This window comes from Prionailurus viverrinus, chromosome B4, assembly GCF_022837055.1.
Source record: "Prionailurus viverrinus isolate Anna chromosome B4, UM_Priviv_1.0, whole genome shotgun sequence".
Lineage (NCBI taxonomy): Eukaryota > Metazoa > Chordata > Mammalia > Carnivora > Felidae > Prionailurus > Prionailurus viverrinus.
The window spans coordinates 87,223,298-87,242,334 of NC_062567.1; the positions used below are offsets into that span (position 1 = coordinate 87,223,298).

At 40.3% G+C, this 19,037-nt stretch overlaps 1 protein-coding gene across 4 annotated transcripts in view; it reads left to right on the forward strand.

The window, feature by feature from the left end:
• The first annotated feature begins 1,354 nt into the window (after positions 1–1,354).
• TBC1D30 (TBC1 domain family member 30) overlaps positions 1,355–19,037 on the forward strand; it is a 224,228-nt gene continuing 206,545 nt past the window's right edge. Inside the window, exons 1-2 of one of the 4 annotated variants that reach the window (XM_047866385.1) lie at positions 1,355–2,167; positions 6,814–6,978. In XM_047866385.1, coding sequence (XP_047722341.1) covers positions 1,489–2,167; positions 6,814–6,978 — 844 coding nt within the window. In that variant the 5' untranslated portion in view covers positions 1,355–1,488. The remainder of the gene's footprint in view (positions 2,168–6,813; positions 6,979–19,037) is intronic. The other 3 variants (XM_047866386.1, XM_047866388.1, XM_047866390.1) reach the window with 3 other exon arrangements.

Genomic DNA, 19,037 nt, shown 5'->3' on the forward strand with positions numbered 1-19,037 from the left:
TTTTCTATTTAATACATTTTAAAATTCAGTGGGCATAGTAGTAAATACAGTTGTAAAACCACAACATGATGTTTCTAGTCTTTTTAAAAATTCTGGATACCTCAGGAGAAAAGTTGTTCAAAGTTTGCTTTTCTTACAGTAACTCCAAATTTCAAAAAGGGCCCTATTGCCCTCCCTCTGTGTTTACAAGCATTGTGGTGGTGGTGGTGGTGACCAGAGGCCTCAGGTTTCTACCTGTAGGGTCAGACTCTATTATGAAAGTGCCATGAAAAGTAAAACGTGTGCTGAACAAACATGAAGCCGCACCATTGTTCACTAGGTGCATTGTGGCTGCTTTTAGAAATACGGCAAATATTTAATAGTGCTAGGGCTTACACAAATACATGTTCACCCATAATGAAAATCCATAATGGAATATGTATTTATTCATAATGAAAGCCAGACACTTTAAGCATTAAGGGAAGTTCACTTTATTCTTTGTGAATGGGCAGTTATTTAGTCCCTCTGTGCCTCAGCTCCTCACCTGAAAAGTGAGGATATATATAGCACTTACCTTTTAAACTCTGTATGGTGAGGGATGTTAGTTCATTAGACTTATCCTTGTGGTCATTCTGAAATATACTCAAATATCAAAGCCATATGTTGGACACCTGAAAGTAACTTAATTTTAAGTCAATTATACCTCAAAAAAAAGTCCCACAATATTTACCTGCTTTATAGGGTTAAAGTGAGAATTAAATGGGATAGTTCGTGCAAAAAACTAAGAACAGGATTTGGCACACAAAAAGCCGTCAAAAACGTTGAGAATTACTACTAAATTCACAAAAATACATGCCGTGGAGGGGCATCTCAGGATTCTTCCACTGAGGTCTAATGTAAAGATACATCTCTCAGAGTATCACCGTCAGTTTTTGATTTCACTGTCAGAATCAGCCATGTCAATTTATTGGTGCGGTCATCTCACGGACATTTATTAAAGCCCTCATTCTCTGTTAGGTTTTGTGCCTGGGAATTAGTTGATCTTAATCTAGCACTTGATTTTTCACTGAAGGATGAAAGTTCCCAGCGTTATTAAATCTCCAGCATAATCCAAGTGTTCAGAAAGGTTATTGTCAGAAACTAAGAGCGCCTTGAAAGGCGCCCGGATCAGGTGGGACGGTGGGAAGGGCTGGGCACTGTGCCTTGAGTACGCGAAGAAGGGACAGCAAAAGGCCTGGCCTCGGCCTATTGACTGGCGTCGAGAACTCTCCCCCGCAGGATTTCTAGCAGGTGGCTGACTAGGAGGCAAGAATTGCCCCCTTTTTGAGTTAAATCACGTGCTTTAAAGTAAAGGTGGGGGCTGCCAGAAGGCCCTTCCCCCTCCGGCTGAAGGCTTCATCCTGATGCGTTCTGGCCACATCCTCCCAGACGCGGATCAGATAGCGTTCCCAGGGGAAGTGGGGCCTCACCTGCTGCAGGTGTCCCCAGGTGGTTCAGAGGCGTGGCCGTATGCCCCCCAGCCCCCCGCCCCGCTCCTCCCGGTTCCGAGCTGCGGGGCGACGGCTCGCGTGCCCGCCGAGGGGAGGTCAGGAGCCTCGGGGATCTGGGGCCCGCTGGCGCGGCGCCCGGCCCAGGGCACCCCCGGCGGCCGTGAGGCCGCGCCTCCTCCCGGAACTGGCCGGCGCGGCCGGGCGGGAGGAGAGGCGGGAGCCGGGCTTTCCCGCACCGCGGGCCATGGAGGTCCTTCCCACGGGCGGGGGCCGGACGGGGCGCCCGGAGCCCGAGGCAGGGCGGGAGGACGCGGCGGAGGAAGCGGTCGCCGGTGAGCCCCTGTCTGTGTGCCTGCGCGGGGCGCCCCCGGCGGAGCAGCCTCGAGGCTCCCGGGACTCCTGGGAGGCCGAGGAAGACCCGGAGCCCGGCGAGCCGCGGGGCGGCAGGACGAGCCGCACGGCGTCCCTGGTGAGCGGCCTGCTCACCGAGCTGTACAGCTGCACTGAGGAGGAGGAGGCGGCTGGCGGGAGCCGGGGGCCCGGGGGTCGCCCACGGCGCCGCGACAGCCTCGACAGCTCCACGGAGGCCTCCGGCTCCGACGTGTTCCTGGGCGGCCGCGGCGGCGACTCCCGGGTGCTGCAGGAACTGCAGGAGCGGCCGAGCCAGCGGCACCAGATGCAGTACCTGCGGCAGAAAGGTGAGCGCCGGGGGCGGGGGCTTCGGGGGCTTCGAGGACAGGCCGCAGGGCACCCCGCCGCGTCCGCCGGCGCTCCCGCGCTCACCTGGGCACCCCTGGCTGAGCCGCGCGGTGCTCCGATATCACGGTTGGGGCGGCTCCTTTGACCTGCGGCTAGTGGCCGCGGTGTCACTGGTTCGTGGCTAAACTCAGTTCTTATTGTGCCCCCGCCCGCATCTCTCTCGAGCTGCTCAGTGGAACCTCAGTTGTTGGGGGTGGTAGCGGCGGGTCTCCGCTCCTCTGCGCGCACCGTGTTTGCAGGAGCCCCGAAGGGAGAGGCAGCCCACCTTCTAATTGCACCTGAACAGCTCTTTCGACTGTTGGGAGTTTCTGGTACGCGTAGCACAAGTTGCCTAGGGGGCGCCGAGAGAAGACCGGCGACTCCTGGGCCTGATTTTTTTTTTTTTTTTTTTTTTTTAAATTTCTCCTAATCCGCCCTCCCTGGCCACACCACTAGGATAGTGTTTAACTAGTGAGGCAGAATAATTCGATAATGCAGTTTCTAAGCAGAGCGGATGAATTCCATTTCTGCCAGCCAGTCTGGTTTCAGGAAGCTCACTCGGCGGCGGATTAGTGGAGGGCCCTACGCTGTTGGCTTTAGCACAGGGTTTGACTGCTGGTACCTTCGATTTGAAAATGGACGTGGCTTTTGGGGAGTGGAGGGGAGAGGCTAATTTGGTGTTTCTTTTGTTATCAGACCCTGATGCTCACGTCCTAACTGAGGTCCCCCCCCCGCCCCCCTTAACTGTTCATAATAGCTTGCCTTTCAGGCACTAACAGTTATTACAGATGTCTTTTTCATAGATGTATCAAGACCTCAATTTATATAATAAAGTGAGGTGTGGAAAACAGATGCTAAGCCGCCATAACATATCTTGAATTAGTGTCCTTGTGCTAAATTACCAGGAGAGGAAGGAAGGAGAGAATACTATTGAATGGTCTCCTGTCTCCTAATTGTAAGTCTAGCTGGTGCCAGGGGGGGAAAAATAAATAAGTAACAGAAAAGGAATAAATCTGTCTGCTTTCTCCAATCTGTGTAAACAGCTTTCAACTTCCTCCTTTGGCTTCCTAGCAAAGGTTTTTTTCTCAGCTGATTGTTACAAATGGCTTCTGCCTTCCTCCCCCTGCCTGCGACTTTGCCTGGAGTAGTGCCATTTAATTTTACACAGTTTTTTGGCTGTTCTCGGAGTGTTTATGCCAGGAGTTCCGTGGGGGCAATAGGTCTTTCCGAATCCAACAAAATCAACTCTGAAGAATTATGATTTGCCTTTCTGTCTTTTACAAGGTCGTTCACTTTTCATTACTGAGCAAATTTGGGGGGTTGGCAATTTCCTCGTGGAAGAGGAAATTTGGCAAGCTAAAGTTTAAAGTTTAAAGAGCTTTGCCTATGGATTTCAAACCAGTGACCACTCTACTAATTCACAAGATCTCCAAGAGTCTGTTTTTCCCAGGTCTCAGCCTTATTGCATAGTTGCCTGCTAACCTTTTCTTTCCTTTGAATCGACTCTGTTAAGATGAACAAAAGTGCCATATTATAATCTTATACGCACCCACACGCACCCCCTTTATTGATGAGTATCATTAGAATATTAAGAATAAACAGGTGGAAGCACGTGCAAACAGCTGTCTGCATAAATAATTTTACAGCTTATTAGATTACTTGATTTTGTTTCAAGATCAAAAAATGTCCCTCCTATCATAATGCTTTGTAATAATCTCTTCACTCTATTAGGATTTTTGCTGTAGCACCTATTTAGGTATTTGGCGTGCGTGGGTCCTTTATTTATGTGAAGCATCAGAATGGTTTCTCAGGAAATCTTGGCTCCCTTCTTGGTATTTTCATAAAGGAGGTGAACTTTGGAGTCAGAGTGCTTGAATCGATATCCTGCCACTGTTCATTACTCGCTGTGTGACCTTGGGCAAGCTATTTAACCTTTCTGTGTCTTATTTTCCTCACTTACAAATATGGATAATAATAACACCTACCTCCCAGAGAGGACTGTGGTGATAATTATGTAAGTTAATGTGTGTAAAATGCTCAACAAAGTTTAGATACTATTTTTATCAACATACACAGTGGAATTTCTTAGAGAGGAAATTGTCCACTGCTTGTCAGTGGTCTTTTCCTCATTTATTTAACACTTATTTATTTAACAGCAAAAGTGGCTGATGCTGTGGGGCATGCAAAGATAAAGGAGACCTTATTATTCCTGTCTTCAGGATGCTTTATCAGCAGATACTGCTGTAGAAGACATTTCTAAACTCTGAAGATTTTTCCCATGTTGGATAATACACTTAGTTCAGAGCATCACAGAGCTGTGGATACCTTAAGAGTCACTGAAAATGACTCTTTGTTGGAAGGAAACTATAATGTAAAAAAAAACCAACTATAATGTAAATGCAAGATAATGATATTCCTACCCTTTCTGTTTCTGGAAGGAAAAAGTTTAAACATTCAAAGAAAGGCTCTTTGCTCTGTGGAAGGGATCTAGGGACGAAGAGCCCCCTGGTCTCCTCTTTTAGCTTGTTTCCATATTTAATTTTCCTTAGAACACGAATGTTATCATTTAACCTAAATGTGTTCTTACTTTTCCTTATGTGCCACCAAGTTTGAACTCAAGGTAAGAGAAATGGCCTTTGTTCTCTTCTGCAGAGTAACCCCTTATTCTTATTTTAGTGCTATTTATATTGATGTTTATAAAGACTGTTCACATTTCTTTCTCAAAATAGTCTTGTATGCTAAACATAATTTGAGCCTGGGAGTACTACCTTGCCTAAGATCACAAAGATGGTTGGTTGGTCCAAAGGGAGTTCTTTTTATGGTCTAATACATTTTCCATGATGTGGCTAAACATGATTGCTGTTAAAGGTCCACCTTGTACTTCTGTTATACAGACCCCCAAAGTTCTTTCTCTTTGACCTCTGGATTTTTTTTTTTTTTTTTTTTTTAGCTTTTGAATACTTCTTTTGTTCTCTTTTGATCCTCTCTAGTTTCTCAAAGTCCCTTTAAAAATGAATAGACCCAAATCCCACACAGGATCTCTAATGAGGGCCTAGCCAATTCCGAGTTGCACGGAAGCTTCTTGCCTGACTGGCAGATCACACTCCAGTGACTAATGATAATACCAAGTGTGACAAACGAAACTCCCAAATTGTAATGATTATTCATATAAAGATTGCTGATAGTTCCGATTCCCAAGTCTTTTTTCATTTGTGGAAAAACAGCTGTTGGGAATATTAATTTTATGAATGTAGAATTATCCTTAATTTATCTGTGTAAAGGAAATGTATCTTCTATCATATTTGAAAAACTACTGAGTTTCTAAAGTGAAATATTGTATCTAATAATCAAGCTATTGGAAGACTGTATATTTAAAACCAAACCAATATTGCTATATTCATCTACACTAGAAAATGTGGTTATATTATTTATTTTTAACGGATCATTTACAAAGGTGAGTGCTTTTAAAAACGTTTGTTATCAGGGGACGTCTGAGTGGCTCAGTTGGTTAAGCCTCCCACTTTTGGTTTCAGCCCCAGGCGTGATCTCAGTTTTGTGAGTTTGAGTCCCACCTCAGGCTCCATGCTGGCAGTGCGGACCTGCTTGGGATTCTCTGTCTCCCTCCTTCTCTCTGCCTCCCTCCCTCTCTCTGCCCTTCCCCAGCTCATGCTGTCTCTCTCTCGCCCAAAACAAATGAATAAACTTTAAAACAAAACCAAACGAAAATATTTGTTATCAAGGGTGCCTGGGTGACTCGGTTGAGTGTCCAGCTTCAGCTCAGGTCATGATCTCAAGGTTTGTGAGTTTGAAACTCGAATTGTCGCTGCTGTCGGCTTGGAGCCCACTTCAGATCCTCTGTCCCCTTCTCTCTCTCTGCCCCTCCCCTCCCCCCACTCACACATTCTCTCTCAAAAATGAATAAACATTTATTTAAAAAAAATGTTATCAGCTGTTAGATTTACCATTGATGTAACAGATTCAAAAGGATTCTTTTCTTTTTTTTTTTAATTTTTTTTTCAACGTTTATTTATTTTTGGGACAGAGAGAGACAGAGCATGAACGGGGGGGGGGGGGGGGGCAGAGAGAGAGGGAGACACAGAATCAGAAACAGGCTCCAGGCTCTGAGCCATCAGCCCAGAGCCCGACGCGGGGCTCGAACTCACGGACCGCGAGATCGTGACCTGGCTGAAGTCGGATGCTTAACCGACTGCACCACCCAGGCGCCCCAAAAGGACTCTTTTCTTGTAAGCTTACCGTCTGAGCACTTTAATGATACAAAATATACATGCCAATTTTCAGGCAATGAAAGGTAAATCTGCAACCTGAGCTAAATGTGACAAGAGTCTTTGCTTACATGTTGCAAGTAGCCTCAAAGATAAAACTTATCTTACAGTAATTATCTCACGGCCAGGGCAGGAAATGTTTGAGTGATTTATTTGATCAGAATATCTCAGCTGAACACGTGCATGTAATCCTGGGTGAGAAGCCAGAATTACTTGGTTTAAATGGATGTTCTAGATATTCGTCCTATGATTGGTAAGTGTTACATGGGAATTTGTATTCTTCTCAGGGTATTTATTTTCTTATTTTTCTTTTCCTTTGATAGACACTAATGAACTGAAGACAGTCCTTCAAGAGCTAAAGTATAGAATTGGCGTACAATCTGCAAAGCTACTTCGGCAGCTGAAGCGAAAAGATAGGCTTCTGCATAAAGTACAGAGAAACTGCGATATCGTGACTGCGTGCCTGCAGGCTGTGTCCCAGAAGCGGAGTAAGTGCTAGAGTGGGGGTTATCCCTTTGGCCACATGCGTCTGGAATGTTAGTGGAGCTGAGCCAATAGTCGTTGTGTTTTTGAATATATGGCAAAGTTTTAAATGGAAGCTTCTATCATCGAAACTGAGAGCTATGAACAACTCAGTTTCCTGGGATTTTTTGTTTTGTTTTTGGTTTGTTTTGTTTTTGTTTTTTGTTTTGTAAAAATGTATAGTACGTGTCTGATGTTACAAACTTCATTTTGTTATTCTAGATTTGAAGTCGTGCTTCATTTTGACAATGGTTATTTTTACCTGATGCTAAATAATGACTAAAATATTTTTAGAACTGCATCAAATAGACACAGCCTAAAAGGCCTTTGTTCTCTTCTTCTCTGTGTCACTCTAATAAGTGAATCAAACATCGGCTTTAAAAAAGGACCCTTTTATAACAGGAACTTACACTTGCTTTGAAATTTAAAAAAGACGAAATATTTTAATAAGTTAAATCTGTCTCATAGGTCATCCATTCACAGCTAAGAGCTGTGTGGTTTGTTAACTGAGTTAAACATGTTAAATCATTGATCCTTGTTAGCTACGGGATGTAAAACCTTGTGAATTAATCTTTTAATTCTCCATGCAATAGTTTTATGTTTTATTCTGCTAACATTTCCCTATTTTTGTTTTGTATTCTTTATTAACATGCAGCACGGCAGAACAGTATATTCAGGTATGGCATATTTAGGCACCAGTGATGTTTTGATCAAATGCCTGTGACAGGTTTTTGGGTGCATGTGAAAGTTGCTTTATTTTGTTTCTTTGTCCCAGCACATTTTATATATGAAGTGATACCTTTTAGAGTTTTTGGTTTTTTTTAATTCCAAATTAAGATGTGTTTGTTTTCATAAGACAATTTTCAGGGTTTGACTAGTTTCAGATAATAAAATTAATGGCTTAAACTTCATTCTTATGTTTATTATAAAAAGTAAGTACCATGTTTTCCTCCTCCTGTTTTATTATGTCACTGTTTGTTATCCCCAAGTTGTTATTCTTGCTGTCTACTAAAGAAGGTTTCAACCTAATGTAAATTGAACAGAATCTTATGTAATTATCATAATGATATAATGGTCCATACAAGGAGCAGGATGTAATTGAATTGACTGATTTTGAATGGAGTTTTCTCCAGAGCTAGGCACTTGTCTGAAACAGCTAGAGAAGGGCGATACGGATATAGATATACATACACATGTGTGTATATTTTATATGTGTATCTATCTACAAAAAGTTGGCCTGTGTTATAAGTATTTGATATTTTTCCATGGATTCTGATTGATTCACAAGTGTCTAGTAGAAATTCTGTTATTTTCCCTTTATTTTGAAATACCTTGATTTTTCTCTTTTCAACTGTGTTTTCATCTACCATTATTACTGTTGTACCAGACGTTAAAAGCACGAGGTGGTAAATGCATGGGGTTTGGATGTGGGAAAAAGTATAAGGGGGGGGGATGGAACCAGTGTTAGGAGACAGAGGGGAATGTCTGGCTGGCATAGGATCACGGGTTGATAATTACCAGGGACTGATAATCATTTAGAGTTTGAATTTACTTGACTGATAAAGGGACAGGCATTTGTGTCTTTTTAGAAAAACGTGTTCACGAGAACCTAATTCAATTGTGAATTTGAATGCAGCCTATGTATTTTAGAGTTTGTCTCTTTAAATCTAACCACTGTTTCGTATTTCATAGAGTATGGGATTAATGCCTCTTAACCTTGGGCGTTACATTATCACCTTGGTAATAAGACTCTACTAAATGGGACAGGATGTTTTTTGTTGAATTAAGAAATGACAGTGGATCAGGGGTGCCGACTGAGCCACCCAGATGCTTAAGAGTTCTAAAGAATTTAGATCTCACTGTTTTGTAATGAATAACTGAGCTTTCATTTTAGCAGTGATTGGCAGTGATGCATTCAAATACAACATGTATGTTGACGTTTTTGTATTTAATATACAGAAGTCCAGATAACCCTCATTTTCCCCACTATATATGGATTCAGTCCTTATAATTCTTTCCATAAGTGATGTTCTCCCTTTCATAACATGTTATAATATAATATAAAACTTTTTAACCTTTTTTTAAAATGGGTCATTTCCTATTGATACACCAAAGAGGATATGATTTTATAAGTAGGTGTGGATTATGAACCAAAACGACTAGGTTGTGTTTATTTCAAACACATATGCTATAACTGCTTGGATTTTGTGGTTTCTTACACCAAGCCTTACAGTAGAATCCCTTTATTACTTATTTATTTAGTTTGTTTGTTTCAAGTTTTTATTTAAATTCCAGTTAGTTAACATATAGTGTAATATTAGTTTCAAGAATAGAATTTAGCAATTCATCACTTACATATAACATCCAGTGCTCATCATAACAAGTACCCACTTTAGGACCTATCACCCAGTTAGCCCATCCCCCTGCCCACCTCCCTTTCAGCAGCCCTCAGTTTGTTCTCTATAGTTAAGAGTCTGTGTTATGGCTTGCCTTTCTCTTTTTTTTTTCCCCTCTATGTTTTGCTTCTTAAATTCCACATATGAGTGAAACCATATGGTATTTGTCTTTCTCTGACTGATTTATTTTGCTTAGCGTAATAGACTCTAATTACATCCACATCATTGCAAATGGCAAGATTTCATTCTTTTTGATGCCTGAGTAATATTCTATCACATATATATACATATACATATATACATATATATGTATACATATACATATATACATATATATGTGTATATACCACATCTTCTGTATTTATCAGTTGATGGACATTTGGGCTCTTTTCATAGTTAGGCTATTGTTGATAATATTACTATAAATATCAGGGACTGTGTGTCCCTTCAAATCAGTATTTTTATATTCTTTGGGGAAACATCTAGTAATGTAAATGCCAGATCATAGGGTAGCTCTATTTTTAACCTTTTGAGGAACTTCCATACCGTTTTACAGAGTGCACGAGTCTGTATTCCCATGAGCAGTGTAAGAGGGTTCCTCTTTCTCCACATCCTTGCCGACTTCTGTTGTTTCCTGCATTGTTCATTTTAGCCATTCTGACAGGTGTGAGGTGCTATCTCATTGTGGTTTCGATTTGTATTTCTCTGATGATGAGTGATGTTGAGCATCTTTTCATGTGTCTGTTAGCCATCTGGATGTCTTCTTTGGAGAAGCGTCTATTCATGTGTTCTACCCATTTCTTAACCAGATTGTTTGTTATTTGGGTGTTGCGTTTGATAAGTCCTTTGTAGATTTTGGATACTAGCCCTTTATCTGATATGTCATTTGCAAATATCTTCTCCCATTTTGAAGGTTGCCTTTTAGTTTTGTTGATTGTTTTTTGCTGTACAGAAGCTTTTTATCTTGATGAAGTCCCATAATTCATTTTTTGCTTTAGTTTCCCTTGCCTCTGGAGACATATTTAGTGAGAGGTGACTATGGCCGATGTCAAAGAGGTTGCTTTATTTTATTTTATTTTTTATTAAAAAAATTTTTAACGTTTATTTTTGAGAGAAAGAGACAGTGTGAGCAGGAGAGGGACAGAGAGAGACAGAGGCACAGAATCGAAGCAGGCTCCAGGCTCTGAGCTGTCAGCACAGAGCCCGAAGTGGGGCTTGAACTCACGAGTGATGAGATCACGACCTGAGCTGAAGTAGGATGCTTAACTGACTGAGCCACCCAGGAGCCCCAAGGTTGCTTTATTTAAAAAAAATTTGGGGGGTGCCTGGGTGGCTTAGTCGGTTGAGTGTCCAACTTCGGCTCAGGTCATGATCTCGCAGTTCGTGAGTTCGAGCCCTGCATTGGACTCTGTGCTGACAGCTCAGAACCTGGAGCCTGCTTCAGATTCTGTGTCTCCTTCTTTCTCTGCCCCTTCCCCACTCATACGCTGTCTCTCTCTGTCTCTCAAAAATGAATAAACGTTAAAAAAATTTTTTATTTTTTTTAACGTTTATTTTTGAGAGAGAGAGAAAGAGAGAGAGAGGGAGAGAGGCAGAGTGCAAGTGGGGGATGGGCAGAGAGAGAGAGGGAGACACAGAATCCAAAGCAGGCTCCAGGCTCCGAGCTGTCAGGACAGAGCCCAACATGGGGTTCCAACCCATGAGCCATGAGATCATGACCTGAGCCAAAGTTGGACGCTTAACTGGCTGAGTCACCCAGGTGACTGAGGTTGCTTTATTTTCAAACAGGATGGGATTAAGAGCAGGATCAATATTTGCCTTGTAGAAGAGCATATGTTCCCCTTTATTTAACCGTTTGTCTAGGGATAACCATGGTATAACCAATTTATTTTTTTTATTTTATTAAAATTATTTTTAATGTCTATTTATTTTTGAGAGACAGAGCATAAGCAGATAAGGGACAGAGAGAGAGGGAGACACAGAATCCGCAGTAGGCTCCAGCCTCTGAACTGTCATCACAGAGTCAGATGCAGGGCTTGAACTTATGAGCTGTGAGATAATGACCTGAACTGAAGTCTGACGCTTAATCGACTGAGCCACCCAGGCACCCTTGGTATAACCAATTTAATATTAATAGTAAAATTAATAGAATGGTAGTGGTGTCACTATTCTTTATGTGCATGCAGGTGTGCAGGAAAATCACCCTCAAGGCTTTAAGACAATGGGATAATTAGATGAATATTTGGCCACGAGTTCACCTGTTGTTTTTTTTGTTGTTGTTGTTGTTTTTCTGATGTTAAAGTTAAGTGGTTTGCTTATTATCTGACTTGATTATTTTTCCTGAAGGCAGAAAGGAGGCTATCTTAACTATCAGCATTTCCTAATTTTATAATTTTCTGCATTGGTGTAGTAAATTTTTAAGTTATGCTGGCGGAGTTTGTGAAATGGTAGAATAAGCAAGTAATAAAATCTACCTGTCATTGGAAAACTGTGGTAAGAGAGAAGGTGGAAAAAATGTGAACATTCATGAAAGTATTGTCTTTAAAAAAATTTTTTTTTCAACGTTTATTTATTTTTGGGACAGAGAGAGACAGAGCATGAACAGAGGAGGGGCAGAGAGAGAGGGAGACACAGAATCGGAAACAGGCTCCAGGCTCTGAGCCATCAGCCCAGAGCCTGACGTGGGGCTCGAACTCACGGACCGCGAGATCGTGACCTGGCTGAAGTCGGATGCTTAACCGACTGCGCCACCCAGGCGCCCCATAAAGTATTGTCTTTATTTTAGCCTTGTCAATAAGCACAGGAATTTTAAACAGCTTACTGCCTCATTTGATCAATGTGTCTGGCATCTTTAATACTGTGACTAAATCTTGCTGTCTATCATAAATACCTGGCAGACACACTTGCCAAATAGTGAATGGTAGTGGTCATTATTCTTTTTTTTTTTCTATGGTTATCTTCTCTAAAGTAGCCTTCTCTGTGGCAGGAGAAGGAATTTGTGTGGCTTCAGGTTGGTGGCACCGACATTCAACATTTTCTGCTAAGAAACAATTCTCTGTTTTTAGAACAGATTATAAAAGTAAATGCACTAGACCCGCCATTCCCCTCCTAGGTGTTTACCCAAGAGAATTGAAGACATGTGTCCCCACAAAAATGAGGACGTTCATGTTGGTAGAAGCACTATTCATAATAGCCCAAAAGTGGAAACAACTCAAATGTCTATCAGTGGGTGAATGGATTAACAAAAGTGGTATATCCATACGATGGAATAGTATTCAGCCATAAACAGGAATGAAGCACTGATTCATGTTACACATGGACGACCCTTGAAAACATTATGCTAAGAGAAAGAAGCAAGACACAAAAGTCCACATATTGTATGCTTCTATTTGAAATGTCCAGAAGAGGTAAATCCGTAATAATGGAAAGTCAGTTAGTGGTTGCCAGGGGCTAGGGTAGGGAGAATGAAGAATGACTGTTCATGGTATATGTTTCTTATTAGGGTGACAAAAATGTTCTGCAATTAGATGGTGGTGATGGTTACACAATTTTGTGAATATACTAAGCATCACTAAATTGTAGAGTTTAAAAGGGTGAATTTTATGGTGTGTGGATTATATCTCAATAAAATAAATACAGTCAAACCTTGGTTTGTGAACATAATTCATTCTGTAAACATGCTTGTAATCCAAAGCACTTGTATATCAAAGTGAATTTCCCCATAAGAAATAAGGGAAACTCAGATGATTCATTCTAGAACCCAAAAATATTCATATAAAAATGATTACAATACTGTAATATGATACAAAACAATGAATAAAATACAAAATACAAAGAAAAATAAATTAACCTGCACTGACCTTTGAAAACCTCTGTGGCTGATGTGAGGGAGACGAGAGAGGAGGGTTATTCTGCAGGACGACTTTCACTATCACTAACGGAATCACTGCTGTCTATTGGCTCAATGGAATCTTTTTCTTTTTGTGCAACATTAACAAGCAACCTATCCAATGACACTTGCTTTTGCCCCCTTTTGAGGTTTTTGTGGAAACGTGCTGTTGCATTGACAATCACCCACAATCCTGCAGAGACAGAAAGAGAGAGAGAGAGAGAGAAGGAAAGGGAGAACCATTGGCTCGGCTGTGATCATGTGACATTAGGTGCCATGTACTACTCGTATTGCAAGACATGGCACATTTATGAAGTAAAAATTAGAAATGTTTGCTCGTCTTGCAGAACACTTGCAGAACAAGTTACTCGCAATCCAAGGTTTTACTGTAGAATGTGTTATTGGTACAATAAAAGTAATAAATGTAATAAAATAAATATGTGTTAAAAATATAACCCGCTCCTCATGGAAACTTCGGAAAATACAAAAGTATGAAAAGAGGAAAAATCGCTTTCGAAAGACATTTTTTCATAGTTTTGAATATTTATTCATGTGTTTTTTTATGCAAAGTTTTTCCAAAGTCAGCGTACAACGTAACATTTTTGTATCCAAAATTGTCAAACTTTCCATTATTATGGATTTACCTTTTTCGTGTAACATCATAAGCTGGCATAAATTATCCATAAATATAATTTTGAACGATTAATGCACTGTTTTTCAGTCCATCATTTTGTTTTGTTACAACATTGTAACAGTGGAAAACCTCCTTTCAGTCATAAGTACAGAAACACAACTTAAGCTGATTTAAGTGAAAAGGGAAATTGATTGGCTCACATAATTAAAATTCCAAGGATGTGGCTTCAGATATAATTAAATCAGATACAGCTGCCTATATATAGTATCTTTAAGGGGCACCTGGTTGGCTCAGTTGGTTAAGTGTCCAACTTCGGCTCAGGTCACGATCTCACAGTTCAGACAGCTCAGAGCCTGAAGCTCAGATTCTGTGTCTCCTTCTCTCTCTGCCCTTCCCAGCTCACACTCTGTCTCTTTCTCTCTCTCTCTCAAAAAAAAAAACAACAAACCATCAACAAAAAAACCCCGCACCCTCCCAATATTAAGAATATTAAATCATATTAAGAATATGATTTCATCCCTTAGCAGTGCTTTCCTCTGCACCAAATAACACCAAAAGGGCCACTATGGCAGCTCCAATTAATCAACCTTACCTGAAAGCACAAAGTTCTTTCCACAGTTCCAAAAAGTTCCATAATTCACTTTCCTTGACCTAGCTGGGTCACCTGCTCACTAAGAATCAATAAATATTTATGTATGTAAGAAGGTGGTAAAGTGATAAGTACTATGGGAAATAAAAAAACAGGTTAGGGCAGATTTGGAGTAGCCAACAATTGGTCCTGGTGTTACCAGTCTTTTATTAGATTTATTTATAGGTAATTAAGGTTTCTTGATGCTATTTTAAATTGGTATCTTTTAGAAAATTCATTTTCTGTTTGTTTCTAGTACATAGAAATATGGTTGTTTTCTGCATATTGACCTTATATCTAGCAATCTTACTTTTTTTGTTGATTCTAATTATCTGTACATTCTTTTTAATTTTTATTTATTTTAATTTTTTTAAGATTTTATTTTTTTTAAGTAATCTCTACACCCAGTGTGGGGCTTGAACTTATAACCCCAAGATAAAGTGTTGCAAGCTCCACTGACTGAGCCAACGAGGCATTATGATAAATTATTTTGTGTTAAAAAATTTTTTTTAATGTTTATTTATTTTTGAGAGCGATAGGTAGAGTGTGAGTGGAGGAGAGGCAGAGAGAGAGGGAGATACAGAATCTGAAGCAGGCTTCAGGCTCTGAGCTGTCAGCACGGAGCCTGACATGGAGCTTGAACCCATGAACCTTGAGATCATGACCTGAGCCTAAGTCGGATGCTTAACCGAATGAGCCACCCAGGTACCCCTATTTTATATTTTTTTTAATGAACATAATCTTTATCATCTGTGATTACGGTCAGTTTTATGTCAATTTTCCTTACCATTCTTTCATTTCTTGTTCTTGTGCACTGGTTAAGACCTCCGTGATAATATTGAATAGAAGTAGTGATAATGGGGTGAAATTTTTTTCAGATGCAATCTCAGAGGGAAAGTTTTTTCCCCCCATCATTTCCCCATTAAGTACATTGCTTGCTGAACGTTTCCTATAGAAGTCCTTTATCAAATTAAGGAAATTCTCTTATCTAATTTGCTAAGATGTTGAACTTTATCATACGACTTTATTGCTGTATTGAGGTAATATGTTGAAAGTTAAAACAACTTTGCATTCCTGGAAGTATCGTAATTAGGTCACGAGATGTATGTATTTGTATATACATATATTTCTGGCTTTGTTTTTCACAATATTTTATTGATGATTTTTATGGCTATGTTCATGAGTGACAAGCTTATGATTTTCCTTATAATGCTCTTGTCAGGTTTTGGGAGACTCATAAAAGAAGCTATAGAGAGTGCTCACTTTTTCCATTATTTGGAAGAAATTGTGTAGGACTGGAATTATTTCTTTCATTTTTGATAGAATTCACTGGTAAAATATTTGGGCCTGAAGCTTTCTTTGTAGGAAGGTTTTAAATTATGGATTCAACTTAAAAAATAATTATAGGATTATTTATATTTTCTATTTCTTCTTGTATCAGCTTTGGTAAATTTATAGGATTTGCCCATTTCCCATACCTTGTCACATTTATGGACACAAAATTTTAAAGACTATTTTTTGGGTTCCTTTGGTGTTTCAAGATAGTAAAACAGTTCTACTGATTTAAAGAGGAATTCACTTACCACTTAAAATATGTTTTATTATAGAATGTATCATCATAAAGAACAGTATTTTAACAAATATGTATATTAGAAATATATTAAAAAAAATAAAGTTCTATGTATGTGGATATCTACTTACCAGAATTGAGTGACAGTTACTAGAACATTAGAAAACCCTGAGTGCTCTTCCCTGATTGAAATTTCCTCTCTTCCTCACATTCTCTTACTGTTTTTTGTAGTTTTTCTCCCTGCTGTGTAAATTCCTAAATAATGTATAGTTTTGAGAAACTGAGTAGCAAGGCCAAGCCTAGTTGTACACAGAAAGGGTAATTAATGTTTGCCTCTTTAGATAAAGGCTCCCAAGAGATAAACCAGGCTCTGGGTCATAGTCTGGTGTTGGGTACTCCTGAGAATGCACAGGACCCCCTTCTGGGGGAGTCAGGGAGCAAGGTGATAAATGAGGCTTGTGGCATCTGTCAGAGCTGAGGTTTAGGCTATTTGCTGCATGATCAGCTAAGTTGGGGGAATGGCCTGCTTTTTATTTTTGATTCAAAGCTTTCCATGACTTGCTCTTGCTTCCAGAAGTAGGTCAAAACACAACACTTTTGTGGGCATGGAGGGGAGGAGAGGGTGACCACTTCCTCAGCACATTGTGAGATAAACAAGTCCAGATGAAAATGTGGACCTGCTCTCCCAGGCATTCTGTCCTTGAGTTAGAAAGATGGTCCAGTAGCAGGAAACATCTTGCATTGACTGCCATCAATACAACTGTCACTTGAGCCACACTGCTACAATCTGGACTGATTGTGCTCAGTCTGGTGCAGAGCTGTTACCTTGGGGTTTCCCTTCCTCTCTATGCCTCTCTCCTGTGTTGGATCTTTTGTTTCCCATATCCCACGTTTTCTTCTTTCCTGATTATTCTTTTTATATCATTGCCCATAACCCCTCAAGCAAGGGTGCCTGTGAGGTAGAAGTTTGGAAATTGTGCAGGAATGAAGATGTCTTTTTTTAGACCCTTCCTTTGACAATTTCATACTTCCTCTGTTGACTTCTCCCATTCTTCAGAAGTCTGGAGCCTTTCTGATTCCTTATCCTTTGTACTGGACTCCCCCCCCCCCCCCCCCCCTCCGAAAGCTTGTGGAATCTTCTCTTTGTTCTTGGTGTTCTGAAATGATCACATTCCTTCTTATTTTGCTTGGTGTGGGTCTGTTTTCACCCATTGTGCCTGGCCTTGATAGACTCTGAGTCATGCAGCTTACATCCTTCAGTTCTGGAAAATTTATGTAAATTATTCCTTTGATGCTTTTCCTTCCTCCTTTTCTTTTTCCTCTTTCTGGAATTCTATTTTTTGGCTGTTGGAACTTCTGGATTAGTTCTTGAATATTCTTTGTTTTCTTATTTTCCATCTCTCTTTTTTTGGTGTCTTTTTTTTTTTTGTTGTTGTTTTTTTGTTTTTTGTTTTTTTTTTTTTTGTTTTACTTTCTTGCAGACTATCTCAACTTTATTTTCCCATCCTGCTATTGAGACCTCTTTTTAGGGGGATTGTTATTTGATTGTTTTATATATAGTATCCTACTCTTGTTTTATAGATTTATATATTTTCTTATTGCTTCAAGGATATTAATGATAGAGACTAAAATGGACAAACAGAAAACAATTTGGAGGAAAGAGATTATACAAGGAGGAAAGAAACTTATTATATTTAGAGTCTTTTCTCAGATATCTAGTAGTCCTTGGCTGTCTGCTTGTAATTAAGTGTGGGGGTCTAAAATAGTGACTTGAACTCTGAACTGTCCAGTAGGGCTTCTTGATTTTGAGCTTTGCTCAAGAGTCACCTGGATGGGTCCCCAGGTAAGTACCTTCAGGTCTTTCCTTTGGGGCTGCTCAGCTTCCTCAGGGAAGAGCTTGCTGACCTCCTGCTTGGATCGTGAAGGTCTGTGGGTGTAAGCGCTGGGATCTCTGCCTTCAGCAGTCAGCATGCAGGTGGTCGCTGAGTCCCTTTGTGTTAGGTCAGGTACTCACTGTCAGCTGGCTGTCCAGCAACTCTTTGTTTTAACCCTTTTCAGAAAGGAAACCTTCAAACGTTTGGAAGGATGACAGAGGAGTAATTGCCCAACCTCATGAAGTAGAGGGGAGGATGTAGGGATGCAGCCATTTCTCAACAGCTTCCTCCAGGTTCTCCTTAGTAAGCCTCCTCAAGAGCTGGCTGTCCATCTCTGAGTTTTGTGGAATATGTGATGTAATGAAGCTTTGCCTTGTCAATCTGAGATCTGGCTTTGTAGGCTCTAAGTCAGTTTCTACTTGTCCATATGCTTTTTGAGCTTCAACATTTTGTTGTTGTCTCTGCTGCTTTGTTTCCTGGTCCTTATAGGGTTACGATAAAGATCCCTGTACTGTAATTTTAGTGTGGTTTTGGTGGGTACCAGATTTACATGCAATTTTTTTCTGTCTGTCTTCTTCACTCAGATGTGCATATTCCTTTTTCATAAGTTCAGAAGTTAAAAAGAAATTAGCATTTTTTTCAGGTTTTACTGAGATATATTTGACATATAAGGAAGTTAGCATTTAAATTAAGGTAGATTTGGGAACTCCTGGCTGGCTCAGATGGCAGAGTGTAGAACTCTCGATCTCAGGGTTGTAAATTCAAGCCCCAGATTGGCATAGAGATTACTTAAAAATAAACTCTTTAAAAAAATCTTAAGGTAGATTTGCCTTAAATTTGGAACTTGGTGGCAGAACCGTGAGTTTTGGCACAATTTTGTTAATACGGATAACAGATTTAGGCATATTTTGATATATAATTAGCAGTTTGATCTGCCCTGAAGTAACTTAGTGAGAATATGACTAGATGAAAGCAACAGGATTGTAATTGCTTACAGTATTTTTAGCCATAGTTTCCTCTCATTTTTAAAAAAA